The sequence below is a fragment of the Paroedura picta genome, chromosome 12 (assembly GCF_049243985.1).
Source record: "Paroedura picta isolate Pp20150507F chromosome 12, Ppicta_v3.0, whole genome shotgun sequence".
NCBI lineage: Eukaryota > Metazoa > Chordata > Lepidosauria > Squamata > Gekkonidae > Paroedura > Paroedura picta.
The window spans coordinates 25,088,260-25,112,738 of NC_135380.1; the positions used below are offsets into that span (position 1 = coordinate 25,088,260).

Sequence of the window (24,479 nt, forward strand, 5' to 3'; positions counted from 1 at the left end):
AGTAGATCTGTCATCTCTTCATTCAGATAAGGACCAAGAGCCTAGAGCCAATTACTGCTATCCTCATACCACTGAAGCGGAAGGAAACTGAGCTCAAGAGTGGCATGAACCTCCCAGCCATTATTAACCTTACATCGCCATTATTAGCCAGACATATTACCAACAAAGGCGCTGCTTCGAGATCTCAATTTGCCCCACTCTTTCCTGCTTACCTTGTGAATTTTTGGATATCAACACAGGGATGGGGTCAAATTCATCTTCTGTCACTTTTTCAGAGCCCTCTGAGAGATCAAAGCCCGAGATCAGGTTAGTATCTTCTGCAGCATGATGGGGAGGGATGGTAGTAAAAAAAGGGGAGCAAAAAAGATAGAGCAGAGAAAGCCAGTTAGGTGGTCACCAAAACAACTTGCATGTGTTTTGTTGGAGAAGCATTAGAAAGTTAGAGGGTAAAACCTTTCATGTATGGGAAAGGGTCTGCTGGATAGACAATGGATAGACAAAAAAGCAGGAGATAACATAAGAAGAAAACACATGCACAACAATGACTGTGAGAGAGAATAGAGCCAAACTGCAGCAGACAGTTGGGAATGAGTATTTCTGTCAGGGACTCAAGTTTGTAAGGCTACAGAGCAAGGCTAATGACGAAAGAAAGAAAAAATACATGTCCAGTTTCAGACAACTCTACTGTCCTTTACGCCTAGCATTTGGCAGGCCTTGAAGAATTTACACAGAGGCACCATTTGTGAGAACTGTTGCTTTGTGCCACTTTTTCAAAGTAACACAACTGCACAAATCAGAACAACACCACACATACACACTCACGTGGAGCACCTGGTTCTCCCAAATAGCTCTACCATAAGAGTATCAAGAGCCCCATGATTGTTGTGGCTTCCCTGACACTCATGGTATGGGGACAGAAGTTATATGGCCACCTGACCCAGAGCCAAATCACACCAGTTATAATTCTGATGCAGATGTGGATGAGATACCCCTTATTTTTTTCTTAGTTTCTTTGTTCATCTCAAAGCCCTGTAAGAAACTGAATCTCCTTTCAAAATGCAGCTGGCTGTTTAAAGGAAATGGATTACACAAGATTTCACTTCCAATTTCTCCAAAGAGTGGTCACCATGATAAAAATAAGTTGAAACTCTTCTCAGTACTGTCCTTTGAATAAAATTAATCACCTCAACGCTAAGCAATCAGACAAAACATCTACCTGGACCTGTTTGCATCTTTTCACCTTATTTGCCCTTGTCCCTGGATTTCTACGTGATCCTGAACTGTGGGATAGCAGCCCCAAACAATGTAAGAGAATTCCACTAAACACAATGGGACTTGTTAGGAAACATGCTTACTATCAAGTTGTGACTGGTTTCATAAAAGTAGATCAACAGCATTAACTCTTTGCTTCTCACTACTACTAACAACACGGCAGCTCCATTCATACCAGATGCTGATACAAGTAATCCTTGTTTGTAATAGCTTCCTGTATGAAACTGCTTTGTTTTGCCCAGTGTAAGAGGTTGACATTGTAACAACTTCATGCACATGTTTCAAACATCAGAGGAATATCTGGCAGTAGTTCAGTGGTAAAGTGCACACACTGGCCTGGATCCCAACCGTTTTTCCAACTGTGCCCCAGCAATTCCTCTCTTCTCTGCAGCTCACGGACCACATGGATTTTGTTCATCAAGACATCATGAACCTCAGTTGCTGGGAATTCTGTTACGGTGGACACAAGACACCCCTCCTCCTTCATTCACCAGTGAAAGCCCTAGTAGGATTCAACCCATTGCATGTACAAAAAGGGGGAGGACCAGGATAGCTTATCACAGTCTAAAAGGTAAAGGTAAAGGTATCCCCTGTGCAAGCACTGAGTCATGTCTGACCCTTGGGGTGATGCCCTCTAGCGTTTGCATGGCAGACTCAATACGGGGTGGTTTGCCAGTGCCTTCCCCAGTCATTACCATTTACCCCCCAGCAAGCTGGGTACTCATTTTGCCGACCTTGGAAGGATGGAAGGCTGAGTCAACCTTGAGCTGGCTGCTGGGATTGAACTCCCAGCCTCATGGGCAGAGCTTTCAGACTGCATGTCTGCTGCCTTACCACTCTGCACCACAAGAGGCTCTATCACAGTCTACACAGTACTAAAGCAAAAGATGGACTAGTGTCCAGGGAAGCTATGTTTAGAAAACTGGGATGGAGGAGAACACAGGAGAAGATGGGGGTAAGGGCAAAAGCTAACAAAGGATGAATGTTGGCAAATATATCGACCCGTATTTAGGCTTCACTATTGTTGGGGATGAGGTTCAAAGTGTTTCATGGAAGAGGTACATTTTCAGATGGGTTTTAAATTGAGTGGGGAAGAGAGACAGGCCCAAAGCAGTGTTTAGGTCTCCCATAATTAATTCCTAGCATTTATGATTAAATAGTGCATGCTTGAGTCTTGCCCTCCTGAGTCACAAGACCCACTGCTTGAAATATGCTAGCGAGTGGTTTTATTCAATTAAAATATGGATTCTTCAGACTGCATTGCCAATAGAGAAGGCACATGTATCCAGAAGATGCCGAGTCAAAGAGGACACTCATGGTCTGGTGCCCCAATTTAAATTCATACATTTTCATTACACTTTTCAATATATATTCTCTCCCCCTCCCTCTGCCCCACCAACCTTATAGCACAAACCAATGTACACTTGCTCCAGTCTAATCCCATTGCCATCAATGGACTCACACTGGGGCAACTTTAGACAGGATTCCACAGTTAAGCCTCTGTCAGTAAGAATGCCAAGTGGTACTTTACCTTTGTGAGTTTGGGACGAAATGGCTAAAGGAGCAAACTCATCCAGAAGGTCAGCAGCAGCAGGGTTAGAAAGCAGACAGCAGTCAAGCAGGGAGTCTTCCCCAGTGACAGAATCTGATCCCAGTTAGCAAGAGACAGCATCAGCAGCAGAGAACAGTAGACAGAAGAGCAGGTTAGCATCCACACCTGTGCACCCAACTGGATTCCCCAACCCATTCTGAGCCTTTGGCTAGTGACACGTTAAAAGAGGGGGTGGCCAAACTGTGGCTCTCCAGATGTCCATGGACTACAATTCCCATGAGCCCCATGGGCATCTGGAGAGCCACAGCTTGGCCACCCTTGAGAAGTGAGAGCAAAATTAGTCATTTCTGAAATAGCATATGCAGGAGTTCAAACAAGTTACTTACTCATCTATTCCGTGGGGGGGGGGGGGGGGAGAGAATCAGCAACATTTATATTTGAAACTAAACATTCTTCCTTAAGAACTTCAAACCAGACTGTCGGCCATTCACCAGTTACCAGCACCAAAAGCCCTTAAACAGAGTGCTGAAACATCTATACTTCAAAAGTATTCCCCTTTGTTACTTATATTTCCAAAAGGAACTTTATTCACAAACTTCCACAAAATTTGAAACAGTGTGAGGTGAAATGGACTGGTGAAATGGCTGCCAGCCGTTTAAACCTAACACAAGGGCAGGTCCATTTGTCAGCTGTAGATCTGGAGTTTTTTAAAATCCATAACATTATAAGACAAGTCAGTTGAACATGCAGAAAGACCCAAAGTAGGAAAGGCAAACAATATCTCCCATTTCTTCATAGTCCAGACTGTTCTCATTGCCTGTTTTAGAATACTGCATCCCACCAACCTGCTCTGTTTGCAGCCATAGTATCAGTCTGCGATGATATACACTGGGGAATGGGTGCCTCAAGGCCTGGTATGAGACTGTCAACAGTTAGGTCTGCTTGTCCTTTCCGAAGGCACAAAAGAGCAGAATAGAAGCCACAAGTTAGGTCAAGTTCAGCAGAGGCAGCCGAATACAAAGATAATGCAGAAGGCTGAACAGATGAGATGTGGATAGGAAGAGAAGATTTATATCTGTATTACAGCAAAGTCTGCAGGACACAAATTTACCCTTCAGATGTGTTTACTCCTATGTACACAGATGTAACAGGAGATCTGGAATTTCATTCACCAATGTATTTCCAAGTCTATTTTAGAGTCCTGTATTTCAGTGAGGCTCCAGTTAATAAGAATGTTAAGAACAGCCCGGCTGGTTCAGATGAATGGTCCATCGAGTCCAACATCCCGTTTCCCACAATGGCAGACCTGTTGCCCCAAAGGCCCACATGTATGGCATAGACTCTATTGCCTGCCTTCCACAACTAGTATTCACAGGTGCTTCCAGTGGCATGTAAATCTCTTCCCAATGGTGGGGTATGAACACCTGTCTTACATGGACAAATACATAGGTTCCTTCTCCCAGAGTCATGAAGGAGGGCAAAGGTTACATGGGAAGAGGCAATTTAGCTGGCCTCTGATGTACAGCCAGCAACCCTACACGTACCACGCAGCAACAGATGGTGCCCTTGTTAGATAATGGCTCCCATGCAAGTGAAAGAAGTGTGTCAAATTCACCACACCCCACAAAACGTAACATACCCAGACATGCCTAGAAAATGAATAGGCAAATCAGACTCTAATGATTCAGTTGATCTGCAGTTCTGTTTTTAGCATGAGGTGGTGACTATTACTTTGCCCCCCTAACTAACAAGTCGTTAGCTATTAATTACCTTAGCACCATGCTGTTTAGCTTTTTAAAAGACTAGGCTGCAACAACCAAAGCCTGAAACTTTAAAAGCATGCTGTTGACACCGATGGAATTTCAGCATGTCTTTCAAGATCTTGGGGTTTGGAGAAAAAAAACTTGTCAGTTTCATGAATGCAACTTAATGGTCAACTTTAATTCTCATCAGGGGCAGGGGGATGCAAAACATTTCTACAGAAAGAGGCAGAAATGAGGCTGTGAATTGGACTGGACGGTTTCAGAAGATACATTATTTTGAACATTCCTACGGAGGAACATTTTCCAGAAGTCAAAAACTCACTCAAGAGGGAGATACGTAGCCTAGAACAATTACATATGCTTCTCTTTTTAGCTTGCAAAAATGTTTAGAAGGGTACATCAGCCTGCTCCAACACTTTAGGCCTACCATCCTCATCAGCCACATGCACACATTGGCCTAAGGCTCCCTTTTGGGCTAAGCAGAAAAACAAGGGAGAAGTGTGAGGTTACTGCAGGGGGGACCAGTTTGGGAGAACTGAAGTTTGATGTGAGTTAGTTGAGGGAAGGAAGAAGGGGCCAACACTTTTCCTGGACAGCTTTGACGTCAAACTCTTGGCCTGGATTGCAGATGATTCCAACCCCGTGGCCAGCCACACTAACACACCTCTTTGTCAAAATTAAAAATTTGTAGCCTGTTTTTGGCTTCCCTTTGCTCACATGCCGCTTACAGTTCAAAAATGCCCTACTGATGAGTCAACATGCAGGGCAGAATACACCAGAAAGGTTTTCAGGATTTTACCATTCACAGCATCACAGGTGCTACCGAAGGGATCTGCAAGAGGCAGGATATCAGGGAGCAGAAGTGCAGGTTCAGGAGATTTGAGACCCTCAATCAGTTTTTCTGGCAGGGGACAGAAAAGCAGGAAAACAGGAAGGAAGGAAGCAGGGGAAAAAAGCAAAAGAACACAATTTGTTAAGAACAAGAAACAACTTGTTGAACAGGGTAAGCTTGCAACCAAAAGAGTTTCTGTTAGGGGCATTTTTAAACACATGCAATACTATATATTTTTCAAGTTGGTAGGCGGATGGAACTTTTGGGTCAACATTAAAGTCTGAAATATTGTGGATCTGCTTTGGGTTGGTCAGCTCTCACTTACAGAATGCAACATCATTTCAAGTGACATGAATGCAGCCAGACACTCTGTGTTCAGGATTTTCCAAAAAAATTGGATTTTAGCATACCTGTTCGTGAAAATGGGCCTCAAAGAGGAAAATTCACAACCGATACTGAGCTAAATTATATAAATTAAAGGAACTTTACATAGTTTGATAACATTTAATTCAGTTTTTTCTGGACACATTAGATTTGAGTATTGCAGGGTAGAAATTCAGCTACTGGCTAAACAGGCTCAGGATAACTCAAACGTCTGCACACTGCTTTGTGCTATTTTGGTTGGCCTTAATAAAAGCCATTACATGGCTTTTGTTTTTTAGATTTTGCTTTGGATCAGCGCCCTTCTATCACTGCCAGTTGCAATAATTGTAACTGTTTACTTTATAGGCATTCCTGCAACCAGGGCCAAGCCCCACATATCCCCCGCTGTCATGATTCAGCATCAGCAAGCCCCGTTTTAAGTAGGGATTGGTAAAGAAGCTGCAGAATTCTAAATTAGAACATCCAAGGAACACACAGAACAGCACACTGCACGTTCCAGCTTCCACACAGATGCCACGGTTAGTTCACAGAGCATTGGCAGTTTACCGTGCTGGGGATTAGCTGCGTCAGTGAACACCCAGACACCTTATTCAACAATGTTTTCAGGAGAAAAGAACAAGGAGCAAATGAATAGGTAAGATTCAAAGAACTGAATTAGGAGTGAACTGCTCTTAGTTGATCAGTTAAGCCGAGGAGAGGAGAGGACTATGATCCCGCAGCAAAAGATGCCCACTGAATTCAGGCAGGTCAAGGTACCTTGCTGTTTCTGAGCCCGGTTTGTTCAGGACTCTGGAAGACATACAGCAGATGCATAGAGCACTGAACTGGGACCAGATGCTCGAGGGTGTATAGTGCAAGACAGCATCTGAAGTGCTAAACACATAATATGTGTAACCCTCCCCCCTGGGATGATTTAATACAGTCAGCAGAATCTCCCCTTGTTTACATTAAAGCAAAAAAGCAGGTGCAGCTCTGCACTGGCTACCCTTGACTTTCTCTCATTGAAATCAAGAGAACACATCTCCGTTTGTGACCCTTACATCCCGCAAGACAACATTAAATCTTTGCCTTCTGTCCCCAAAAGCCAAAATGCATAATGCATTATGCAAATTGGGTTCCTGGAGGTCTGCAATTAGTTGATTTGCATGAAGAGAGCTTTGAGTATCTCCACAGCTGCGTGCAAATTTTCTTTCACTGATTTGCTGCATGCATGTTTAGTACCCACGATCTGCATTTTAAAAAAAATTCTCAGAGAAGAAAGCCTGAAAGGGACACAGGAAAAAATCTTGAGAGAAGAAACCAAAAGGGACGTTCCCTTCTCTTTATAATGGAGCAATTCTTCACCGAGTGCCATAATGATGCTTAAGAGGTATACTGGGCAGCACCATATGTGCAGAGTCCACACTGGAAGAACTACAGCCCAGCCCACCCTATAATTAAAGAATCCATCACCATGGGCATTCCATACTGTGTGAATATGCCCTGGGAAGATGGTTTTTAGATGAACACATGGGGTATACTGTAAATGGGAAGTCAACAAATGCTTGTTTCCTTGCAAGGATACACTCCATAGCAAACATGGGCTTGACGTGTTGTAAGGAGGTGCGGGAGGGGGGGCATTTCAGGTCATTCTTCATAAGCAGTACTACATGTTTATATGGGAACTGAATTAGACCACTGGTGCATCAAAGACAGTACTGTCTACTCAGAGTGGCAGCAGCATTCCAGGATCTCAGGCAAAAGGTCTTTCATATCACCTCCTGGAGATGCTGGGGATGGACTCTGAGCCCTTCTGTAGGACATGAAGATGCTGCTGCTCCTTCTTATGCAAAGTAAGAGCTTCACATTTGCATGCTCTGTGACTGGCCCAACAATTTCTATTTATGGTTTGACTTTTTGCCTGGGAGTTCTTAAATAGGCTTTGCTCTGGGTAACAGAGGTCACCCTCTGCATCAGAAATGTGGGCAGAAATTAAAAAGAAATAATTTCACGTCACTATCCTTGCCTTCTACCGAAAAGCAGTTACTGTCAGATTACGTAATGTGCTGCAGTTTTAACTAACGTGTGTATTGTGTGTGTTGGAGGGGGTGACTCTCCCTAGATGGCTTCCTCTGGGATCACAGCACAAGGCAGCTAGAGGCTTTCTAGTCCCCTTGAGCAGTGGTCCCCAACCTTTTTGAGGCTGGGGACCGGCAGGGCAATTGCCCGCCCGCGCATGCGCGGCCGTGCATATGCACATGCGCCATGTGCGGCCGAAATTGCCGTGCATGCCACACATGCACGATTTCAGCCGTGCATGCGCAATGCGCAATACGCGGGCGCAGCCCTGATTCCCTCCCCCCCCCCCCGCAGTAAGAAGCTTCCAGGGCCGCAAGCTTGCGGCCTGGGAAGTTTTTTACTGTGGGGGGGGCGGGGAGAGGGAGCCGCAGCCCGCCGCCATGGCCTTTGCGGCCCGGCACCAGGCCGCGGCCCGCGGGTTGGGGACCACTGCCCTGGAGGGACTGCTGGTAGACCCAGGTCTACTCCCTTCTACAGCACTTCCAGATATAAAGGAAGGAGGGCAAGGAATGAATCAGCCTTCGGACATGCTCCCAGTGGGAAAGGTTAAGCTTCTACAAATAAACTTTAAGACTGGAATTCAAAATTTCATTACACTCACACATGCAGGCACACAAGTTTTGTTTTTTCATTCCACCCCATGCGGTCAGTGTGCCCTGGCTACAAACTCCAAATAAGCAAACAGCTAAACATTACAGCAGGGATCCTTCGTTAGGCAGAAAGAGAGAAAGAAAAGGTGCCCAAGATCACTCGAAAAAGTCATTTGGAATCGTCAAGAGTTGAGACTCGAACAAGCAATGCACGCTTTCGAGCACGCTACTCACTCATGGATCACGTAAAGGAAAGAAAAAGGTAGCTATTGCAATAAAGAACACGGCCGTGGAGTCCTTTTTTCGGGCATCAGCTAGAAAGGAAAACCATCTATTAAGAATCTGGTCAAAGAGTGCAGTTAGAACAAGACTCATCAAGCTGTACGGCCAGAAGTGGGCATCCAGGATCTTCCCTAGCAGCTATTCTAGGACCAGAAGGTAGGATCACAGAATCATAGCGTTGGAAGGGGCCATACAGGCCATCTAGTCCAACCCCCTGCTCAACGCAGGTAGCTCTCAAATAAGGCAGCTTCACAGGTTAAGTGAGGCATCAAAAGGTGAACCTCAAGCTCTTAATATTGCCAAGTCCTCTAAAACCACAATACTGATTTAAGGCCACACATTGCAAACAACTGCAGTTGTACAAGTGCTTTAAAATATTAGGATTGTACACTGAAAGTTTAACATTAAAATTTTACACCTTAGCGAGCTCTCTACATCTTGGAACCTGGATTATACAGGCAACATAAATCATACATAATTTCTCCTGCGATACATAATTTATTCTGCCATTTTTTTATTATTTTGAATAATTTATTTTGTTTTCCTTTGTCATGAGAAGGGGCAACGAGCACCGCAGGGCACTTAAAGTTCATCCCACTAAACTACAGGAAACCTTCAGCCCCCCTGCCCATACACCCCAGCCTTCTTCTGAGATTTTAGCAACCTACTGCTCAGGTTGGATACACACTTTTCTTGGATGCTTTAGGATGCTTTGGGCTGATCCTGCGTTGAGCAGGGGGTTGGACTAGATGGCCTGTATGGGCCCTTCCAACTCTATGATTCTATGTACTTTGATTCTATGATTCTGTGTGTGTGTGTGTGTGTGCATGGTATATATATATTGATATATATATATATATATATATATATATATATATATATATATATATATATATATATATATATATATATATATATATATATATCAATTTTTTTTCCAGGAAACTGAATTCTGCACCATCAAGTATAAGCATTGCCTTATATTTAAAGAGCCCCTAAAAGTTATCAAAACACATGTCCAAATAAGCCCTGCAGCACTTCTGCAGTCCCCTACTATTGCACACCAACAGCCCTGCTGGAAACAGTCATCAAAGGAGACTGAGGAAAGCCTGAGCAAGAAGTAGGAGAAAACTGCTTGGGTGTACAGCCTGAGGGCAAGCAAACAAGGTAGCAGAAGGTACACCAGTTGCCCCCGCTTTCAACACATAAGGCCATGGTGGCAAAGCTGGGTCAGAAGGAGAAAGGAGGACCCCTCAACTTCATGAAACTTGTTTGCATATTTTTAGGGAAGGAAACTACACCTAGCTGGAAGAATCCACTGTTCCAAAAACTGGCCAATGTACCTCCCTCCCTGTGAACTTTCCCCTATTGAGATCTTCCACCCTCCACTGTCTGAAGTGGAGATCTGACAGCCCTCTACCTCTCACACTGCTGCCCTCTTGGTGGTATTCCCCTGGTTCAAGAAAATAAATATGCAAACCACCTGATCTTGAGTCATGTCTGGTCTAATGCAGTACGGACCAACTAAGAGAAGCTAACCTCTGGTATATGAAAATAAACAAAAAAGCCATTCATACCCAAATGAACACCTAAGGCTGCCTTGTAGTGAATCTGGCCATTGGTCCAATAAGGTAAATACTGTCTACTCAGACTAGCAGCATGCCAATGAGAGGCAGCACCACTGAATCATGGTCTGCTTACTCCATGGGTCAAGTAGGGAAGAATATTAGAGAGACCTGGACTCCCAGCCCCTCCAAAAGACAACACGGTAACTCCCTGGAACCTGAAGAGTCCAGATTTCAGTGTTCTAACATATGCCACAGTGTCATCTTGTCAGTCCTGGTGCAACTACATTACCATTAAAGATCTTTGCATCGTGCACAAAAAACACATGAAAATCTAAGAGAATGCTGCAGGCTGCAATTCACTGGAATGCGTCCTGTGAAAATCCACTGAACTAAAAAAGCAAAGCACTTGCCAGGGATTAAATACTTTGAATATGTAAGTTGGCTAATGTTAATTTTCTATCAGCCTCCTAAGGTGACATATAACCATGCTGACATAAAAACAGAGAGAGAGAGAGAGAGAGAGAGAGAGAGAGAGAGAGAGAGAGAGAGAGAGAGAGAGAGAAATGGAGCTCATCTTTGGCCCAAACAGCTTGCTAAGAAACCTAAGAGACTGTCTCTATCACCAGGCACTTTCAGCCAGACCCCAAATGCCCTCTTAAGACGACCATCACAACCACAAGGGCACAAAGAGCTGTGCCAAACCTCGAAGCCACGAGACCTGTTTATTCCAGCCATCTTTTGCCAGCCAAAGATAAAGGATGACAACCCTAAGTGATTGTAAAGGAAAGAAGCTTGTGTGATCAGCAGTTGGTGCCCCTTTGGGACAGGCTATATGGTTGGATAAAGCAAACATGGCGTGCCCACTATGGTGACAATTCTGCATTTATAAACCAAGATAAATGCCATGGCAGAAAGAAATTAAGATTCCTAAGAACCTCAACAAAATATTTAATTACCAATCTGACACACTGCTGAAATCATTATTCAGGATGCCCACATCCATTAAGACTCTGGGGTTCTTTCAGCCTTGCCTAATGAGTTTCAGACTGGGCTTAAAGCATTTTGGTTTTTAAACCTTAGAAAAACAGTAAATTCAGGCCCCATTCATCAGAGCTAGGGCAATGTCGTTTAGTGGTAAGAAAGAAGAGCTGGGTTTTTTATACCCCCGCTTTTCACTACCTAAGGGAGTCTCAAAGTGGCTTACAAACACCTTTTCCTTCCTCTCCCCACAACAGGGGAGATAGGTGGGGCTGAAAGAGCTCTAAAAAAGTGCTCTGCAAGACCAGCCCTAAGAGAACTGTGACTAGTCCAAGGTCACCCAGCAGGCTGCATGTGGAGGAGTGGGGAATCAAAGCTGACTCTCCAGATTAGAGTCTGCCGCTTTTAGCCACTACACCATGCTGGCTCTCCAGTCAGACTAAAGGCTAGCAACATCCAGATATAAATTCCTACCTCATCAGCTTTGTTTACTGGTTGGCCTTGAACCAGGCAGTGTCTCTCAGCCTAATCTACTATACAGGGCTGTTGTGAGTATTGAATGCCAGAGAAGAAACTTAGAAATTGCCTCCAATTCCTTGAGAGACAATAAGTGTGTAGGTTGTACATGCTGAAGAAAACTGGTTCAATGCCAACCCGTGTCCAGATTATGAAAACATACGTAATTTTAATTCCTATGTCAAATGGCTTATGGTGGGGGACAGGGAATCAGCAGGCAAATGGCCCATATAATCACTTGACATAATTTGAGAAGCAAATATTTGGATCCCTGGCCATCTTACTTTGCAGTTTTATCAGAGTTACCTGGAGTATCAGATAGTGGAAGAGGAATGAAAGGATCTGGAACAGCCAGAAGTGGTGGGCTAGAGTCCAGAATATCTTTTGTTTTTTCAGCTGGAGAAGCAGCAATGGATACATCAGAAAGAACAAAAGGAAAGGAAGGAGGAGGGACAGGGAAAAAGAGAGAAAGAGAAGGTCAATCAAAGCCCAAAAGATCAAGAGCACCTTTAAAAAGCAGTTTAAGTGCACTTCCCCTCCCACCAAAAATGCTGCAACCAAATGGCAAACAAAATAAAATTCAAGAGACACCAAAAACAATTGTTATGAATTCTTTCAAGACAGCTGCAGGCCCTGAGAAGAGAAATCCAAGGATATCAAGGCTACTCCACCAACTCTTTACATTCACATGATTACTTCAAGAAAGTCGATCTTGCTGGGAAAGAGGTTAGGCAGCTACAGCTATGCTTTTTGGAAATGTGGGTAACGCCCTTAGTTTGTGGCACAAAGCCTCACTGATAATACCTTGGAAACTGTCCTGCAAACACAATAATGTCATCATCATTCCTCCTTCATAATTCGTTAAGGGGTAAGTGGGCGGAGAGTGGGTGGGACCAGTCCGGGTGAAGAGCCAATCAGAAGGCGCAAATTGCCTCCTGACCCGCTCACTTGCTCTTGGCCGCGCTTGAAGGGAAGCTCCCGACCTCTAACTACAACGTCAGCGCCCCTGCCCACCCCCCGGGGAAGCACGTGGCTTCAGAGGAGGGGGGAGGTAGAAAGCTTCCCCAGCCCCGCAGACCACGCCCACCGCCTCCCAGAGGCAGCGGGTGCGCTCCGCCGGCCTGGGGAAGCACACCAGCGGGGGGGGGGGGGAGGTTTCCCCGCGCCCCCAGAGCACACTCGCGGCCTTCTTAGGAACGGGCTTTGAATCTAGTTTATTATATTTCAGAACAAAAATAAAGTCCATTCTCACTTTAAAAGACCAACAAGATTTCTAGGGTATAAATCTTCCGAGAGTTGGAAGATCTTCCGAGGCCTTCAGGGTGTTAATGGACTCGATTCTACTGCAAAACAACATGGCAACAAGGAAAACTATTTACTGTATTTTAACTTTTCAGCCAAAAAAACTGGCACCTTAAAGTAGTTTATGGCAACAAGCAGCCAATATGAGTATCTTTAATGAAAGAAGAAGGGCATTTTCAAAAAGACAGTGTATATAGTATGACCACTGTATATACTATGCATTGTCTGTCTGGTTGTATGTATCACCCTGCTCCCATTCTACTTATGTAATACCATTTTCTGCACTGAATCAGGTAGGCAACCGTGTTGAGCTGAAGCAGAAGAACAAAGTTCAAGTCTAGTGGCACTTTTAATAAGACTAACAAGCACATGAAAGCTTATACTTTGAATAAAACTTGGTGGATCTCGAAGGTGTTTCTGGACTTGAACTCTGCTCATTTTCTGCACTGTTTAACATATCATGTCTAACACCTTTTGCTGAAAATCTCTGTAATGCTAGTCTGATTGTTAAATGTCTCATCAAATTGAGTGCATTGAGTTTCACTTGAGTCTCAGTGAGAAAGACAACCAGTGTGTATGTGTGCGTGTATCACTGGTTTGTCTCTCTCCTCTCTCATAAACCTGCTAGGCAACCTTGCTGATATCACTACTGCTCTTGGCCTAAGGCAGATAGTACATGGAGGAGCAGGCTGGGAATGGCTCTCTGCTGTGTACAGCCCTGGGTGCAGATAACACAGCAATAACAGCAATCAGCCTGTGTACCATAACTGATCTTTCCACTGGTATACATGACAGTGCAGGACTGCTACTATTAAAAATCAAGAGTGCAGATTTAGAAGTCTGAAGAAAGGAAAAGATGCCCATTACCATTCTAGATCATTTCAAAAGGTGCAAACAACAGTCATTGTAGGTCCTAGTATGTCCCTGCAAAACAACCTGTGCCAAAAAGAACTATGATCTATACTCAGTCCAACAAGCAGCGGCCCCCAAATTCTCAAAGTGGAATGGTGAGCTGCAACAAGCTGAGCTTCCAGTCTATACAGAATGATATGCATGTGTCCTAGAACATGTTCCAAGACCCTCTGCAATGCATATGCATTCTGTGACAGACCCAAACGGAATGCATTCTCTGAGGGAAGATAGCATTTCAGTTGCTCCAGACCTTTTGACCTATCTTGTGAAAACTGACTGGCCTATTCATTTAGACCAGTACAGTTCATTTAAGCATAAGCCACATAAGCATAAGCATAAGACTCCTTGAAGAGTCCGGAAGTCTCAGAGCTTGTTTTTTTCTAAGAATGGATGAAGGGAATGTGTAACAAAAGCTTGTTTACTATTCTTAAGGCCTATCCCTCTTCGGGGTGGTCTCAATGTATGATAGAACCTTCTGCAGCTGAAGGATTTGGCCTGCTCAATAAAAACACAGCCATTTCTCATAAGGTTAGAAAGAGTGGTGTTCCTCTGGGAACATTCAAAATAATTGGCTTCTTCGAGCCTACAAGAACATATCCAAAAGATTTTGGAGAATTCTCTGGCTGGAATAAAAATTACAACCAAACCCCAGGTTTTGTATTCACTGAGCGCTTTTGCACTGAACCCCATTAACTCCCATATAAATCATGGCATCTCCCAGACATACCTGGTACGGATGCAAGAGATGACCCAAATGCATCTGCTTGTGTTGTTGAAGGAGCCGGCTGAAAACCTGGTATCAGGTTCTCTGTGGAGCTACAGAGCTTCTCTGGAAGTTTACCTGAAATTTCAAATTCCTAGTTTTAAACTGGATCTCAGCATCACCCAACAGATAAATCTATACACAGAGTGCACACATGTTATCAACTCACTATGCAGATTCCAATTATCTGCACTTAATTATAAACCCTTCCAACAACAACTTCTTTAAGGTCAAACAAACAGAATCTACATATTGTTTTTCTCACTGGTCTTATAGTGGAATTAGTCCAGATTCTGAATTGAGAGGGGGAAAGGGGCTAACGCATTTAAAATTATATGGAAGTGGCTCAGTTTAGTGCCCCTAGAGCAGGCAGGAGGCTCCTGGGAATTGTAGTCCATGGACATCTGGAGGGCCGCAGTTTGACTACCCCTGCCCTAGAGGGCCAAAAAGGTGGATACAAATCCAAAAAATTCATACTGGTGAATTTGTTTTTAAAATGTACATAAATATAAGGAATACACATCCATTAGTGATTCCTTTTGTCTAATGTCACTGTGAGCTCTATGCTTTTTCAGAGTTATGCCTTGGCTATTATAGATAATGGACAAAATTTTAACCAGTCAATTTGCTCTTTCATTCCACGGAAGAACTTGGGAGAGTTTTTAGGCTAGCGTTTCTCCAAAAATCCAGTTACTCAGTTCCCAAACTAACCATCGCTTAGTTTTGCAAAATCCTTGTTCAATAATTCCTCTGCTGTGAGCTTGGAGAAGTTGTCATCATCAAAGGGATTCCAGGTGGAGACATCTGGAGGGTTGTAGACATTTTGCTGAGAGGTTCTGGGGGAACCAGAGGGTGTCGTTGAAGCTGACCTAGGGAAAGCCATTCCACAAGGAGATTTAAATAATTACCCATTTGCAAAACTGGAAACAATATCTTTAAAAACCCCACCACTTCCCAAGTCCTTGTGATGGCTGCAGACATGGCAAGTGATGTGATCTTGGAGGGTCCCCGTCAAGCTATTCAGGCTCGAAATTCAAGCACACAAATTCAGAAACAGCAACCCTTATGGAATACGCAGAACATTCCTAAGAGTATGCACATAGGGTTATAGTTACAGATTTCAATGGGCAATGTATTATGTAGCTGGATCTGGCTTCCCTCATTGAAAGAAACCATGTTATTAAGCACTAATATTGTACCACACTACATCATCATGCATGTGGAAACAGGTAATTTATGACAGACGGCTCATCCTAAGTGCTTCAGATATATTTGTTTACATTTCCTTTTAACACACAGAAGTGACTGGTTATTATGGCATACGTTATTCTGAACAACAAAGCTGGATAGTGCAATATTACCTGGCTCTGTTTTGATAAGCTTCTGTTATGGAATAAATATCCATGTAAACTGTGCCCTTGAGATAGGGCAGGGTATTTTTTAGAAAATCAAAATAAACTGTAACATCCTTTAATCATTACACCATCATTAAGTATTTCAAAAATGTTTTCAAAGAAGGGGGATTGGAATTTGAGGGGCTCTCCCCACATACTTGGATTTATTGAGGCTGGCTTCAGCTGCCGCAGCCTGGAGGAGCTGAGTCGATTTGCTTGCCGGGACGCCAAAGACAGCGCTATGTGTCACGTCGCTCAGGATCCTCCTGTGTCCAGCTCGCTGCGTCTTGGGGGAGGAAGGGGGTGTGAGGGAGCCCACCTTCTGCCCTTGAACTGCCGAGGGAGGGGTAGTTGGGGCCTTTTGTTGACGTGGAGGTGCTTGCTTTGAGGAAGAAAAGAAAATCTAATTTTAAAAGGTTGTGGAACTTCTAAAGTTGCTTCTACAGTACCTTACTGAGTATCAGTGCCAGACTCTGGGATTGAGCTAAAACAGCCTCTCCATGGGCAAAAAATGCATCTTTCTCAGCTTTCCCCACCTACAGCAGCCTGAAATGCTTCTAAAATGCTGCCCTTGTTGCACTGGACTCAATCCTTGGAAAGAAAGTGTGCTGTACTGGCTGCAATGTCAGACAAGGACTGGAAGATCCCGATTCGGCCCTGATCCGTATGAAGTCACACTCTATCTAACCTACCACACAGGATTGTTGTGACAATAAAATGGAGGAGAAAAAAATTGCATATGCCATACCATCCTGAACTACTTGGAGGAACAGTGGGATAATCCTGACGAGGATTACAGAATCAGAAAACAGTGCAAACAGAAAACTGTCTAGGGCATGACATACCATAAACAACGTAAAACAACATATGTATTATGTATTATGAAAGTATAGGGTAGTGCAGTTAAAGAAGGCTGACACATACAACAAACATCCAATTCACTTAGAAAAACACCCTCCTGGACAGTTCTGCTGTACTGCAATCCTTTTCCTTTTATTAAAAACGCCCCCTTGACCATTTCTGTTTTGTACATTCTACAGAATGACCAAAGTGCAAGAGCTTTCCTGACCTCCTCAGGCAAACCACTGTCCCATGCGGGAGACACCCCAGCAAATGCTGGCAGGGGCTCATGGGAACTGTAGTCCATGGACACCTGGAGGGCCGCAGTTTGACTACCCCTGCTCCAGAAGCTCTGGATAGTAATGGAGCTGTGGTGTTCTAATTATTATATGCCGTTGACAACTTCTCTTAAGCTTCCCTGTGTGTATTTCTAGCCCTTCTAGCAACACAATACTGCAAGCACCAGTGTACATAGAACACAGGATGTGGTTGTGAGAATTAACAGAGATCAGCAAAAGTAGGTTCCTGATTTAAATTTGCCTTCTTTAGGTGGGAAAGGAGGTGATGGTGGACAGGGAGCCTCACTTATTTTTTCCTCCTCCTGGCGGCTCTCTCTTCTAGATACATTTTTGAAACCAGATGGCAACTGATGCACAAAGCTTTTTGGCATTAAGAGAAGCTATGTGGCAAAGAGAGCTGGATGCAAGCATAGCCTTGACTAGAATACATATAATTTCTTCTGCTGCTGGGTGCCTTTTTCGTTCTTTTTTTAAAAGCTAGAGAAGCTGTACTTCAGTTAAAAAGATACAAAGGGGAATGATTACACTTGAATAGTAATACAGTCTGCGTTTGTGTAGGGGAGACGGACGTGAAATTTCATTAGCAGCCATCGGCAGTGATGGTAATGGGGGATCCTTGGCAAATTTCCATCCCTTTTATACTGTAGGCAGCTGCTTCACTTGGGGTGGGGAAAACCCTGATTCTCCTTAAGTAAAGAGCACTTGTTTGGGAGGAATGCATACATTATAGTAGCAAAATGGATTATTCATTGAAAAGCAAAAGTCTGCTTGAACAAGGATTTAACCTTCAAATGCTGCTCTAATTTGCTTCTCCGGATCCTGAGTTGTGGACAACAGGAATCAGAGGTCCAAGATCCAAATCCAAAGAACCATAAAAATCAACATAATTCCGATATGAAGACTCATGCAAAGATGGCTGACCCTGATGGCATCCCTGTTTCATCCCTAGATGAGAAACTCCTTCCTTAGCTGGTTACAAACCTAATACAGTACATTGCAATCCTCTTATGGAGAGTAAGACTTAAAAGGACATCAAGCCATGCCCAGCTGGAGGGTTTTGGATTTTATTTATGTATTTGATTAATTTATATCCCACATCTCAAGAGCCTCTTGTGGCGCAGAGTGTTAAGGCAGCCGCCTGAAAGCTTTGCTCATGAGGTTGGGAGTTCGATCCCAGCAGCCGGCTCAAGGTTGACTCAGCCTTCCATCCTTCCGAGGTCGGTAAAATGAGTACCCAGCTTGCTGGGGGGTAAACGGTCATGACTGGGGAAGGCACTGGCAAACCACCCCGTATTGAGTCTGCCATGAAAACGCTAGAGGGCGTCACCCCAAGGGTCAGACATGACTCAGTGCTTGCACAGGGGATACCTTTACCTTTACCTTTATCCCACATCTCTTGACTAAGTCATCTCGAGGAGGCTTACAACAATAAAACTGCATACCCCATAAAAATATGGACAGAAATAATGTTAGAGAGGAATTCAAAGCTCTCCAGTCTCTCTCCAACAAACCCCTTAAAAAGGAGAGATATGTTTCTAGGGAGCTTGCAGTGAAAGTAAAAGCGCTCAGATTTGCTATGCTAACCCTGCTCATAAGGAAGACATTCATAAGGAAGATATTCCATCCTTTGGGGAAGTTTGTTTACAAGACTTACCCCCCTTGCAGTACTAAACCCAATCCTTGCAGCAGACATTAAGTGTTTCTACGAAGGTTCAGTGTGAAAGCATGTAGGCAGATTTAGCTAAGGACACTCACGAAGCCTAAATATACTTTTTCTCTGAATGCAGAGCAAATGATATAAGAACTACCAGGCCTGGCTTGCATGCTGAAGAATATGAATTGACCCTGGCAGTGCAACCATCTTAAAAAGAGACCATGCTTAGTAGATGCCTTCCCATTCATATTTGTCCCTAGGCCTTCCTTCAAGGAGCTCAGGTAAGTTCTCACTTTAGTGCTATGCACACTGAGAAGAGCTTGGAGCAACACGCATGGCAGAGCTACTCCAATCTACCTGCCCAACAGGGTTAAGAGACAGTGACTTGTCAAGAATACCACAATCCACACTACAGGTAGCTGTACTCCAAGAGTAAGAATGTAGGCCCTTGGTGTCAAACCCACTACTCTACACATGCTGGTTTTACAAGCCAGCATCCCTTATTGGCTGCAAGCTTAGAACTGCTATTCTTTCCACCCCCAAAAGGCTGTTAGGCAATAACTTTCTGAGAGCCAGTATGCTTCAATTCCAAAGTTCAACCTCAACGCATCCAGTTCATCAATATGATAAAGTAAAGGTCCACAGCTAAATTCAACAGAGCTAAATCTAGCCCCAGGAGCCTTGCTACCCCCTTCCAATTATCTCCCCTACATATTATAACTATGTGGAGGATGCAGTAGCTAATGGTAGCAGAATTTACTGGCAACAGATGGTTGAAAGAACAATTTTCAGACTTTTAGCCCACCTTTCCCCAAAAGGTCAGAGTGGGTTACAAAAAACAGAGACACATTCCAACATATAAAATCTTAGCTTTGAATTAATTATATAAAATAACTTTATAAAAAACAATAACATTCAAATAGGAGTTGGAGTGTACGCTACTCCCCTATCCTTTCCTCTTTGATAATTTGGGGGAGGGATGGGATTTTTAGCCGTCATGTTAGTAGATTGATGTTTTAATGGGAGTTTTAATGGGGTTAGTTGTTGTGACCCGCCTCGATGGAGTCCAGACAGGGATCAGGGCAGGGAGGCTAGCTGAAATCAGATGCTTCCCAGGCTTCAACCACAGGCCTGGCGGAACAACTCTGTTCTACAGGCCCTGCACACTTTTTTTTCCCCCAAGGAATGGCCTTCCAGAAAATCTGGTTCCTGATCAAGGTCAACACATTAAAGGCACAGCATTACCGAACAGCTTGTTGATCCTTACCGGCTGATCCTGGGTAGAGGCTGGCTGTGTCACAGCCTGCTGTGCCTGTGGCAGGATCTGAGTTGGTTGCTTCTGCTGCACGGATGCTGCGGCTACAGCCGTCTTCTGCTGTACGGTGGCCTGCTGGGTCAGTAGCTGCTGCTGCTGTTGCTGCTGCTGGATGTATTTCTGCACTGGCGGCTGCTGCGCTGTTGTGACCACTGCCTGCTGCCCCACTGGGAATTGTGGTTTCACTGGCTGCTGAGGTGCCTGTGGCTTCGCTTGCACCTACAATATCATTACAAACATCTGGAGCACAGCTTTGTGATTGGTTGCAACCTTGCTTTGGCATATTAAAATGTTACTAACTACAATTCTCTTTTTTCCCCTTATTCAGCAGCCATCTCAAAGCAACTTGAACACTGTTTCATGCTATCATTCTGTTTTTTTTATTATTTTATTAAGAATATTCCAAAAATACCCAACAACACCACATAGCTATTTTAAGCATATGTGGGCAAATAGAGACCTTCATAAGTCTACAGGTACTCATGCTATCCTTTACAGCAGGGGTAGTCAACCTGTGGTCCTCCAGATGTTCATGGACTACAATTCCCATGAGCCCCTGCCAGTGTTTGCTGACAGGGCTCATGGGAACTGTAGTCCATGAACATCTGGAGGACCACAGGTTGACTACCCCTGCTTTACCGCTTCTTTGTCTCCATTTCACTTGCTCATGTATTTGCCATTCATCTACATCAGAAACACCATTTCTGTAGTTCTCCAGACACCTCACCCTCCTCCTCTGCTACCGGTGGCTGGCAGATAATGACCAATTGCACAGGAGCCTACTGCTTGAACTAAATCTGCCGAGACACAGCTTTGGGCTGTTGGAAACTCAAAAGGATGGGCTGCTGACTGGCCAAAGACCCCTCTGCATCAACACCAGATTTTTGTTTGAAGTCACTTTATATTCTATAAAGCTTCAACAGCTGAGCCAATGAATAGAGAAGGTTCATTTCAGTCAACACAAGATAAAGCAATGGCACTCATTTAGTGACTTGGGAAGCACCTATGTCTCTTCGCAACAATGTTTCCAAAGTGGCACCTGCTTCATGTCCCAGGAAAGTGGGCTAGGCCAGTTGGAGCTTGTGACTGGCAGGCGGCTCCCACTGTGAAACAATAACAGCTGGGCAATGGGTAAGTTGTGAGTCTCCTTGAGACATAGCCCTCATGCCAGTGATGGATGTAAATGAGAATGTCTTGGTTGATGGAATTGTAAATGCAGCTTTCTGCTGCATTTGCAGAATTAACACTACTGTTGGAGGTTTCAAAGGCTATATATCCTGTGCAGGTTGGAGTGTGTATATCAAGTTTCTCTGATTTGTGGAACTGGCAAAACCTGCATATTTCCCTACAAATACAGGCATCATCCACTGTTGCCATAAAGCTATGACGTAAAATATCATCACATGTTAGCCTTGCCATAGCACATGTCTCTGCCCTGTGTACAAATATGTGTATATATTTCAACTGCCATTAGTTCAAATAATGCAACTCTGCAGTCCTACACAGACTGACTCCGCATAGGGCAGCGGTGCAATTTTTGGATGGCTTACTGCTTTCTATCTGTGTGAGCAGATTCCTTCTGGTTTCAAAAAATATATTTTAAAATTCTGTAAGCAGCCATGCCTACAGAACCACTCCGTGAAATGTTTAAGAGTGGCAGCCTCTGATCTGGAGAACTGAGTTTGATTTCCTGTTTCTCCTCCATGTGCAGTCAGATGGGAGACCTTGGGCCACTCAAAGCTCTCTCAGCCCCACCTACCTCACAGGGTCTCTGGTGTGGGCAGAGAAAAAGAAGGTGATTGTAAGCCACTGAGGCTCCTTCAGGTAGTAAAAAGAGGGATACAAAACATTAGCTCTTCTCCTCTTTCATTTCAATACAAAAATCAGGGAACCATAAGACCATAAAAGGTCCTGCCTCGCCTTGCTGAACTTCCCACACCCCATATTGTGACCCACACCCTCACCTGTGTTGGAGCTTGTACTGGTTGCTGGGCTGCCGGTGGGTGCTGATAGAATGTAGCCTGTGGCGGGGGCGGCTGCTGCTGCTGCTGCAGCTGCTGCTGTTTTAAGAAGAGCTGGTGCTGAGGAGTGGCTTGGGGCTGAGCAGAAGGGACCTGCGGCTGGCAGGCGGCAGCAGCAGCCGGCTGTACGGGAGCCGGCTGCTTCGGCTGAGGTTGAGTCGGCTGAGGCAGAGCTTTCGGCTGTGGGAGACCTGCAGGGAGCGAGGGCTGACTGCTAGCCAAAGACGCTGGCACGGCAGCTACAGGGTGGAGAGCAGAGCACGGCACTCAGGTCAGATGCATGTACACCAGTTACGCTAGTATGCTTTTTTAAAAAAGGCATTTCCCCACAGAACGACTACTGAAAACGTGAGCATGCTTCATTTAGCAAGGAAAAGGAATACAGGAAACGTGGCAGGGGGAGGATGATCATATTCACTCTTCCGTATACTGCAGCCTAATCAATAGAAACTATCGAGGGGGTTATGTAATGATCTGATTAACTGAAGCCTGACATGCAGGCTTTATCTTCGGTCAGGAAGGAACAGACAGGCACAGGCCTTGTAAAACTTTTTTATTTTTGTTTGCTTTCAATGCAGGTTCTACACAAGCCACTTTAAACAGGAGTAATACAACTACTAACGATAAAGGGCAACCAGCAAGTCAATAGTTGACGTAGAAGGGACTGTCAGAAAGACACGAGCCTTCCGAATCAGGTCTGTGGCCTAAAGATTAGTAGGAGGCATGCCTCCAAATCAGGCTCTGGACAAGACTCCAAAGAGGTTGCATGGCTTCTCAGCAAGACAACAACACATACAACTGAACTTTGCAGAGAGCTTTAGGCACAGGGGCATGTTCCATTATATTGGTGCCAGTTCCAGAGTTGTCTCAGCACCAAGGCCTGCTGTTGTAGCCCCACCTCGCAGTTCAGTTACAAGCCAAGCTCTGTGTGACAGCTGGGAGAGAAAGGGCTATCCTTGCCCATCATCACCTCTGCCCTTGTTACGTGCTGTGGTAGTGTAAGCTGCTGTGGCCTGAGGGGCAGTCTAGCCTATAAACTAAACTCGGGGCACAGCTTTCCCACAGGAGCACACAAGGTAGTACTGGCTGAAGAATTTGGCTCCCTAAATACGTCAGGCTTCTTTTGTAAACAAAAAGGGCCACATTATAGTCCTTATGGACAGCAAATATATGCTCAAGAGGCTGTGGACAATGGCTGGTAAGATCTCCAGAGCCAGGTAGTGGCTGAACATGAGTTTTTGCTCCCTGGAGCAGGTCTTCCCCATGAGTAGCAGAACCCAAAACTGGTTGTGAAAAGGGTACCACAATTTTATACAAGTCATACAACCTAGTTTGTCTTGTTTTGTTTTTTGCATAAGGTACAGTGAGTTCTGGCAATAAAACATTTCAAACATGCCTCCTGCCTCCTCCCCAGTAACCCACCAATGACTCCAGCTCACAGGAGCTGCCCCCATAAAAAGCCCCAGGCCATTTTAAGACCAGAGGCCTCTCACACAGATATCCCCATGGGCTTTATTTTTATGAGTAGTTATTTCAGTATGTGACACAACCTGTAGATCAGGAAATTCTACCACAGCCCTTGAAAGTTCACCCATGGAATGGTTCAAAGGAGGAAATTAACTGGCTCGCTATGTGTTCTGCTATGAGGGTCTCAAACATGTCCCTCCCAACCCACCTCATGGCTGAGTGTTCTCACCTTGTGGCTGGACAGCGGCTTGAGCTGTGGGCCTTTTCCTAGGAGTCAGGGCAGGCTGGATGGGCAAAATGCCTGGATTAGGTTGTGTCTGCCCAGCTTTGGGTCTTTGGCGTGGGGTGATGGATGTTTCTGTTGTAGGAATAGGATCTGTCAGCCTGGAAAGAGGGGAAACAAACCACAGGATTTAAAGACACAGGCAACTTTTAGGACTCTCTCTCCACAACTGCCAACCATTTTCCATGTGCTCAAATTTTTCAACCCTTCCCTTCCAGAAGTTGGTTCATGATTTTCCTGAATAGCAAAACCTTTTCTTCCCTGTAAGTGGGGAGGGGGACCCACAGCCATACACAAAAGATGCCCACAAATCTCCAAATTATACAGAAATAACTGCTTCAGTTACATATAGCATGTAATTTTAAGCAACTCTGTGCACATTTTCCCGATTTGCATAATTAGTTGCAGCTGCAGCGGTCCTAGAATTTTTAAGG

At 44.5% G+C, this 24,479-nt stretch overlaps 1 protein-coding gene across 14 annotated transcripts in view; it reads right to left on the minus strand.

The window, feature by feature from the left end:
* Positions 1-24,479, minus strand: part of AAK1 (AP2 associated kinase 1) — a 94,107-nt gene that overhangs the window by 22,591 nt on the left and 47,037 nt on the right. For 3 of the 14 annotated variants that reach the window (XM_077306175.1, XM_077306174.1, XM_077306186.1), the window contains exons 11-21: positions 23,992-24,146; positions 22,239-22,534; positions 20,227-20,493; positions 16,325-16,548; positions 15,484-15,641; positions 14,737-14,850; positions 12,102-12,191; positions 5,387-5,488; positions 3,670-3,771; positions 2,804-2,917; positions 213-317 (exon numbers count right to left, since the gene is read on the minus strand). In XM_077306175.1, the coding sequence (XP_077162290.1) occupies positions 213-317; positions 2,804-2,917; positions 3,670-3,771; positions 5,387-5,488; positions 12,102-12,191; positions 14,737-14,850; positions 15,484-15,641; positions 16,325-16,548; positions 20,227-20,493; positions 22,239-22,534; positions 23,992-24,146 (1,727 nt within the window). The remainder of the gene's footprint in view (positions 1-212; positions 318-2,803; positions 2,918-3,669; positions 3,772-5,386; positions 5,489-12,101; positions 12,192-14,736; positions 14,851-15,483; positions 15,642-16,324; positions 16,549-20,226; positions 20,494-22,238; positions 22,535-23,991; positions 24,147-24,479) is intronic. The other 11 variants (XM_077306181.1, XM_077306187.1, XM_077306183.1 and 8 more) reach the window with 9 other exon arrangements.